Source organism: Rosa chinensis, chromosome 5, assembly GCF_002994745.2.
Source record: "Rosa chinensis cultivar Old Blush chromosome 5, RchiOBHm-V2, whole genome shotgun sequence".
Taxonomy (NCBI): domain Eukaryota; kingdom Viridiplantae; phylum Streptophyta; class Magnoliopsida; order Rosales; family Rosaceae; genus Rosa; species Rosa chinensis.
Genome location: NC_037092.1, coordinates 39,630,003 through 39,638,852, shown reverse-complemented (window position 1 = coordinate 39,638,852; position 8,850 = coordinate 39,630,003). Strand labels below are relative to the sequence as shown.

At 38.7% G+C, this 8,850-nt stretch overlaps 1 protein-coding gene across 2 annotated transcripts; it reads right to left on the bottom strand.

The window, feature by feature from the left end:
* Positions 1–337: 337 nt before the first annotated feature.
* On the bottom strand, positions 338–7,364 carry LOC112164576. Of its 2 annotated transcripts, XM_024300811.2 has the most exons (6): positions 4,235–4,384; positions 4,082–4,155; positions 2,476–2,729; positions 1,705–1,916; positions 1,306–1,573; positions 338–982 (listed from the first exon to the last, which is right to left on the bottom strand). In XM_024300811.2, exons 3-6 carry the CDS (start codon positions 2,725–2,727, stop codon positions 692–694), a joined length of 1,023 nt encoding a protein of 340 aa, XP_024156579.1. In that variant the 5' UTR covers positions 2,728–2,729; positions 4,082–4,155; positions 4,235–4,384; the 3' UTR covers positions 338–691. The 2 variants fall into 2 exon arrangements, 1 of the variants encoding a protein (XP_024156579.1); XR_005799660.1 differs by lacking the exons at positions 338–982; positions 1,306–1,573; positions 1,705–1,916; positions 2,476–2,729 and adding an exon at positions 5,103–7,364 and having other exon boundaries at positions 4,079–4,155; positions 4,235–4,587.
* Positions 7,365–8,850: the final 1,486 nt, after the last annotated feature.

Below are 8,850 nucleotides of genomic sequence, written 5' to 3'. Positions count from 1 at the left end.
TATTTTAAAGATAATAATTTATTTGCAAATTATATGAGTGAGGTTATTTGAGGAAATTTAGTGAGGTTTAGTGAGTAAATTTAGTATTTGAAAATTTGATAAGAGGTGTAAAAAGCATAGAGGTCAAGTGAGTAAATTTGGAGATTCCAATAAAAAAACTCTTTTAAGAGCTTCCTTTTGAAGACCTACTATCGAAACAATCACAATCATTAATACAACATCGAGCTTGGGCACAAGTCTTGTGCTCTCTCCAATGACCTAATGCTTGTCCATATTCCATAATCAATGGGGCTAGAGTAATATTGCTTGTGGTAAATTGTTAGAGCAGACACCAGACTTCATATGGAAAATTAGAAATTAGTCACAACAATCCCATAACTTTATTTTACAAAAGATCGCGGCATATTGGTTGAAGCAACATCTGATCTCAATTCTCAAATAGTACCAGTAGGCTTCCACGCAGGACTTGATGGATCGATTGGAGAGCTTTCGTGTGAAACAAAAATTATGGTTTCTCAAACATAAAATAACTTATTAATAATTGCAAAAACTCACTCGTCCAAGAAGTAAGCTAGCTAGCTGGTAAACTTTTATTTAATTATGGACAATGCAGCAATGAGAAAAGCTTGCTAGGTAAGAGCAACCAGAGCTTACTCAAAAATAAGGATTAGGCATACCATCAGCATAGAACTTATCCACGCAAGAGTGCCTTCAAAACAGCCTCACATGGATCACTCTCAAAAATAAGGAAATGCCCATAATCAGGAACTTCGTGATAATGAATCCAGGGAAGCTTCTCTGCAATGTAACGGTTTACTTTATATGGAATGATCCTGTCTGCATAGCCTTGCCAAATGTGAACTGAACCCTCATTGTTAGGAAATGGATTCGTTAAGTCTATGGGGTCGAATTCCCATTTTCCATAGCCAGCCAGTAGGTCTCGGTAGAGAGATTCGTGTTCTCCTTGCTGCTGTATCTTTTCCTGCAATTTATAAGCATTAATATCAAAACATGCTTATAGTTACAAGATGAAAAGCAAGAGCTTAGATCAGATACTCTGCCAGCAAGGAGAGATTCGTGTTCTCCTTGCTGCCGTATCTTTTCCCGCCATTTATAAGCATTATCAAAACATGCTTATAGTTACAAGATGAAAAGCAAGAGCTTAGATCAGATACTCTGGCGATGGCTGTCAGTTAATAAAAAAAATATGTAAACCTCGAAAACGTTGGGCTCTTAAAAGGAAAAGAGATGGATGCCTTTTCAGTTATGTGAGATTGTGAGCATAATATGAGAAAATTTGATTACCTGACCAACACTTGGGGATTCGGAAAGTTTCTTCAATGTTTCTAAATCTTTGGGGCAGAAGATCTCCATATTTCCAGCCATCATACTTAATGCAGTGAACCATTTCTGGGTCATCCACCAATGAAGCAACCATGGGGTGTAATGTGCAACTTGGAACGTCCGTTGGTCTGATACCTGCAGCCTCTGAAAGGACTCTCTCAATAGATTAGCAGGAATACGAGGCCACCAGTAGTTCACAAAAGGAACTACCAGGGAAGCTCCTAACAATCTGCAAGTGATGTATCGACAATATGTAAGAAGCATGCTTTACAACAAACTTCATAAAAAGCTCAGCAGAAACATTATTCAAAACAAAAAAAGAAAACAATAGCGCCACGGCTCTTCAAGTAAGTAGCATGCCTGTGCGGTATGTATTTCAAGCAACTCCAAACAGGGTAAGCCCCCATTGAGATTCCAATTACATAGAATTTGGACCCAATCTGCAACGTGTCGGCTAGTTCTTGAATATCATATGCTTCACTCTTAACCGAGCGTGAGGGATACGGATCACTTTCGCCATAACCAGCTCTGTCAAAGAAGAGAAAATATACCCTTAACTCGTCAACGAGTTCCTGACCATAAATAGAACACAAGTCAACTTTTTTTCGTGGTGAATTAAACAGAACATAATGGGAGGGTTTCCACTTTTATCAAAGATGGGGTGAAACAGTAATGATGCTATGTACTAGAATGTAGCATGTAAAAATTGAGATGTGATGCAACTTCCAAATTGAGGTGATAGATGACCAGAGAAGTTCGATGTTAGCATTCATGTATGTTCAGGTAAACATTATTAATAATGTACATTACATGGAAATCTTGACATACTTTCTGGATGTATTGATTTTAATATGCTTAACTATGTGTGAGACGAAGGGAATGCAAATACAAACATTGACATAGAATTGGAGGAGAACAAATACCGAGGCAAATTGTAATGTCTACTTTATAGCTAAATTACAGCAACCAACTACAAAAAGATCACTTGCTTTTCAAAAATTCCTCAGGAACATATTAGACATCCTATAACAGCTATCCAGCATACCAGCTCAGTGTTGCAGAATTTCTGGCCCAATTCTTGAAAAATTATAACAAGGCATGCATCAATATAAAAACAGAGTAAGTTCATACTTGAGAAACAGGTAAAGCCAGATCTTTGGAACTGCTAAAGCCATGAATGATGATGATCTTGTGTTTTGCCTCTTCTTTAGGCACTCCAAACTCCCTGTAGGCCAAATATCTACCATCACTGAGTTTCACTCTAGGTGAAGTGACAGGAGGACCACCAGGTGAACCGCATATTTTGGGAGGGGGAGGCTTTAGTGCCTGATATGCCCACCCAAGAAAACCCACTGTCAAAGCTAGTACTACTGGGGCAATCATTGCTGGAAAAAGAAAAATAATAATTAATACCACAGGATCTACCATTAGTGACACAACCATAGAAACTACAAGGTATCAATAGATTTTCTCTAACCATAGGTCCATAGGAGATTTTATTTTCTAGGAAACCAGAACTTTCAGTTAACCAAAACCATTGATTACAGCAGAGTTATTGAAAATGAACATTCATACGTTGATTTATGTTGAGTCTAGCCAATATGAATGAAAAAGGGTGACTGAGGAACATCATGTTGTGGATAGTTTACATGGAGGAGAAAATACACAACAACATCATCAAAAATCCCAGGTCGGAATAATTATTTCTGGGGTTGCAAGTCAGATTGGAATTCCATGTTTGATCAAAACAACAATGTGTAAACATACCAATATGTTCAGAAATAAAGCCTTTTGTATGTATATAGACATGTCTTTATGTTTTCGTGTTCATATTCATTGTGACTATAAACTGAGTTTATATCTGGGAGGCTTGTCAGTTACATGATATTCTGGAGATTTCAAAAACCTCCGCAGAGTAAAAAAAAAATTGAATTTCCAAAAACTCAAAAGCTTCCGAGAAGTTCAATAAGCATTTAAAACCTATTGATCCAACCAACTGAAAACCAAGTCTAGTTATTTGACATTTTGATTCTAAATAAAAATCTAATAGTTTGTCTGCAAATGTCAAGATGGACACTTTAAATGATCAATCAAGAAAAGATTCCTTTCGGATTAAGAGACGCCATAATACAGATAAGAGTTTCAAACAATAGCTTGCAGGAGAAACAAGTAACTTATATATATTACGAATCTGTCTCAAATACTTGCTACTTTCTCCGTGTGGGATTCCTCATTAACATGTTAAATTCTCTCAAAACAAATATTTATGCAACTTTGGTAGTGTTACATACAATACATTCAAAACCTCTGCAAAAGATGCCTTTCAATTCTCCTAGAAAATTGAACGTATTCCTACCACAATTGCTTAACTTACTAGCTAATTGCATTGTCATGTTGCAGTATTTACCTTCTTGTGGGAAATTCTATAATGTGTTAACGTATGACATGCATACAATTGTTAACGTATGATAGCCTTACCCCTTGTTATGTACTTTTATAAGACCTATTGCAGATATCAGACTCTTAAGTAGGAAAAAGTTGCTAAATAGTGCATCAGATAAAATTCAAATCCACAAAGTGGAACAAGCAAGCACATCAGGGAAGTTCTTCAAATACAAGTGTTCTGGTCTCTTGCATCAATATCAATTCCAAGTGAACAAGAATTTCAGCAAAACTATGGCCCTCAACACAACTACCAAGAATAAAACGAGGAAACAAGAGAGAGAAAGAAACCTACCTGAAAGTTGAAAAGGGTCTGGCTCTCTTGTTCCTCTGGTGACTGTGATCCCCGGCTGAGGCAGCTCAAACCACCTAGCAAGTGATTTTGAGCACACTTGGAAAGAAAAAGATAAACAAAATCGCAAAAAGACAGAAGAAATCAAAAGCCCACCTGCTGAAAAATTGGGACGAAGTGAGACTAGCTGACTAATGTTCCTTCTGTTGCTGAGACTTCGCTCACTTGATCATCTCACCTAACAATTCCCCACTTAACAGTCACTAGTCCGAACAAGTGAAGAAAATCCACGAGAAGACGTGAGCCACAAACTCACATGCAATAATAGTGCCAAGATTTTTTCTTTTTTGTTTGTTTTATTCATCTTTCCATCAAGAAGTCAAGAGGATCAGACGTGCAAAACACGATGATGTTGTGCCCGCAGCCCACCTATCAATTTGTGGGGTTGCGTATAGTTTGGCATTTACTGGGATGCTCGTGAAGAAAAAGAAAGAAAGAAATTTGCTTTCCTGTAACAGAAGGTAAAAGTAGTGTTTATTACTATATTCCAATTCATAGAAGAATCCTAGTTTGACTTGTGATTATCAATTTTGACGTATCTATTTTTGCACTACGTAGCAGTAATTATCAGCTGAGGAATGAATGTGTAACATTAACTGATTCGCAATAAACAGTACCGAAGAAATTGCAATAACAAAAAAAAAAGCCTTGGTCGACTACTCTCTTCGCGAGTACGAAAAACCAATCTGGGATTCTGCAGTCCAACGAATACATGAAGTTGGATAATTATTTATAAATTTTTATAATCACAGATTCACAGTTACTCTAAAAAATCACCAGTTCAATAAGGTATCCAAGTCTGGTGCACAATAAAACATGTCGAAAACCCAGGATGTGGTATTCTTAATCTGATATATCAATTTCTATTCATATCGTAACAACATCTACACACACACATTACTGTAGGCTTTCAAAACCATAGTTAATATACATCATCAGTGTAAGTAATAAGTACGAAGCTCACCCTCTAAATGCACATATTAGTGATAATTGAGCCACCCTCCTTTCCAGGGGAATTTGAAGAGATGCTAATGTAGTCTGCATTCCTAATGCCAAAGATTGAGACTGAAACCTGCCCATTGAGCTTGATTCTTCCACATGCAGGATGATGCAGCTTTACAACTTCATAGACTAGATACATGAATTATGTAGTCCTGACTCTTGAAGGCTACAAAAACCTGCCCATTCATTCAATTATTCGAAGTAAGCCACTGCATTACCAGAAGTCTTTGCAGGAACAGGAACCATTCTCAAATTGATGGAAACGGTTTTGGTCTCTCACAACAATTCGACAATTATAAACTCCAGAAACCAGCTTGATAAATGAATGACAATCACAACAAATCCTTAAGTTCTTCACTATGTGAATAGGAGAACCCTTGCTTGTGTTTATTAGTCCAAATGCAAGGGCCATCTTCTCGCTGTGTAGAATAAGTGAGTCCTCTTTGCTTTCCTCCTCAATATCCAAAAGGACTTGAGACAAATCAGGTTTGTATCCTTCCAATTTCAACCTAGAGACAACCTCCTCTATCTTGGTACAAACCTCAACACTGTATTTAACATTCATTTCCTTCCCCACAAGGAATTCATGAACCTTTCCATTCATGAGTACTGAACTTGACCCTGGAATCTTTCGAACTCCCCTCTGTTTCATCATCAATCTAACATTGCCCACATCATCCCATCTCCCTACTTTGGCATAAAGATTCGAGAGGAGAATGTAACAACTTGAGTCATCTGGAGCCAAATCTATTGCCTTGAGGGCAGCACTTTCCCCAATTGCAACATTACCATGAATCGTGCAAGCGCTGAGAATTGCCTTCCAAACTATAGCATCCGCCTCTATGGGAATATTCTGTATAACATCAACCGCCTCCTCCAAGTGCCCTGCTCTACCTAAAAGATCAATAATGCATCCATAATGCTGAATCTTAGGAACAAGTCCGTACTTCTCCTGCATGAGTTCAAAACAGTATCTACCTTCATCAACTAGACCTCCATGGTTACAAGCAGTAAGAAGTCCTAAGAAAGTGATCTCATCAGGCTCAATTTCTTTCATTTTCATGTCAAGGAAAATGTCCAGCGCTTCATGACCTAGGCCATGCATAGCAAGGCCAGAGATCATGCAATTCCAGTCCCCAATGTTCCTATAATGAGCTATGTTTTCAAAGACATGGTAAGCATTCCCTATATGCCCACATTTAGCATACATATCCATAAGAGCTGATCCAATAAACCCTGAATTCAACCTAATCTTATTCGTACAAATAAAAGCATGCACCCATTTGCCTTCCTCAACGAAACCCAAGTCGGCAATGGCTGAGAGAACACTAACAAGAGCCGGGGCATCAGGCCGAATGCCCTGACTCAACATTTCCCTAAACAAACCCAATGCTTCCTTCGGACGGTGATTGAATACATACCCTGAAACCATTGACGTCCAAGTAACCACATCTTTATGATGCATTGTCCTAAAAACCTCCTCAGCAAGCTCACACTTGCCACTCTTCCCATACCCATCAATCATTGCATTACACGAAACCAAGTCCCTCTCCGGAATCTCATTAAAAATCGCACGAGCCAACTCAACCTCCCCGACCCTCAAATAACCAGTAATCAGTGAATTCCAAGAAACTTGGTCTCTCTGAGCCATTTTATCAAACACCCGGTGTGCCAATCCAATGCATCCCAGCTCCGAGTACAACCTAATCAATGCATTCGCAACATACGGATCGAACAACATCTGGGTTTTCAATATCTGGCCATGAACTTGCCTCCCCTCCTCTAAAGCACATGACTTGCTGCACGCTTTGAGCAATGCAGGGAGCAAAAACTCGACCCCGTTCAAATTTTCCAAAGAAGAGAGCATGCGAGCATAGAAGAGTACAGCTTCTGTTGGACTTGAACTCTCGGTCATTTGCTTTATGAGTGAGAAAAAGATGAAGGGGTTGGGGTCCGGGATTCGATGAAAGACTGAAAGAGCATGGTCTAGGCCACCATGGTGGGAGCAAAGGGAAATGAGTTTGGTTATGGTGGATGTGTGGTTGACGAGGTTTGATTTGACTATGTGGGCGTGAAGCTGGCGCAGTTCAGTTATGGTTTTGCATTTCTCTAACAATGGGAGGGTTTGGGTGACAAGCATTAAGGGAGAGACTGCGGTGATTGTCATGGTGCACTTGGAAAAACTGAACCTTCCCCCTCTACAACGAAACCATATCCTTGGTCTTTTGTATTTACCATTCCTCTTTTATTTTTTGGAAATTTTAGTGAAAGATAATAATTTTGTTGAGTGCTTCTATTCATACTCTCTAATATTATATTTGGATCTACGGAAAATTATAACATGGTCCCAGACTATAGTACACGTGGTGGTCCGGAGTGATATTATTAGCTCATGTGAGGGATTTCTGATTGGTCTTTTAAATTAGAGAAAATGTTACAAACAGTACCTGAACTAAGGCTCATTCTTAACTTCAGTACCCGACTATGCAAAACTATCACTTTGGTACCCCAAGTTTGAAGTCCGACCCAAGAATGGTACACGCCGTCCATCACGGCGTTAACTAGCTAACCACGTAGCATATTTTGAGGACCTTCATGGTTTGCCACGTAGCAAAGACTTAACGCTGTGATGGATGGCGTGTACCATTCTTGGGTCGAGCTTCAAACTTGGGGTACCAAACTGATAGTTTTGCATAGTCGGCTACTAAAGTTAGGAGTCGGCCTTAGTTCGGGTACTGTTTGAAATATTTTCTCTTTAAATTAATTTCTTTTTTAACCCCTTGCATGGTCCTTACCACATTCGAGTGATATTATTGATTAAAATCACCACATGACAGTGTTACGTGCTCCGGGACCACAGAATAATTCCTCTTGGACCTACTCTGCTAACTTTTACTTTAAACTTCCAACTTTACCCTTTTTTTTTCCCTTATCCATCATGAGGATGTGTCCTCAGTCCTCACCACCACTCTCTAACCACCTCCGACATGGTTACCTGCTAAAACAATAAGCAGATATGCAAAACAAATTTCAATAGCTACTTTATTTGAAACACCCCAAGAACATTAATTTTTTATTCGTTCATAATATACAAAATTTGTTCAGTTTTCAATTTGAATGATTTGACTATCATAAGACTCTTTGCTTGATGGTTTTGAAATGTGATTAGTTAGTTAGGATTATTTTATGAGAAAAATATATAAATAATACCCGAACTAAGGCCTACTCTCAACTTCAGTACGTAACTACGCAAAACTATCATTTTGGTACCCCAAGTTTGAAGCCCAATTCAAGAATGGTACACACCGTCCATAACGACGTTAAGAGATTATTTTATGATAAAAATATACAAACAGTACCCGAACTAAGGCCTACTCTCAACTTCAGTACCCAACTATGCAAAACTATCATTTTGGTACCCCAACTTTGAAGCCCCACCCAAGAATGGTACACATCGTCCATAATGGTGTTAAGAGCCCAGCCACATGGCAAAACATGAGGGGCAATTCCGCCCATTCAATAACCCTGGACCACTTAAGGTGTTCCATTCCACTCAACCTAATCTCAAAACCTTTGGATTCCTCTAGTCCAAGTCCACAACGGCACTCTAATTATCAGAGAAAGTGAGAGAGAATCCTGCAGACCTGAGTGAAAAAGAGATTCGATTCTCAAATCATATTTTGCAGAGGTTCAATGGCTAATTGTTAGAG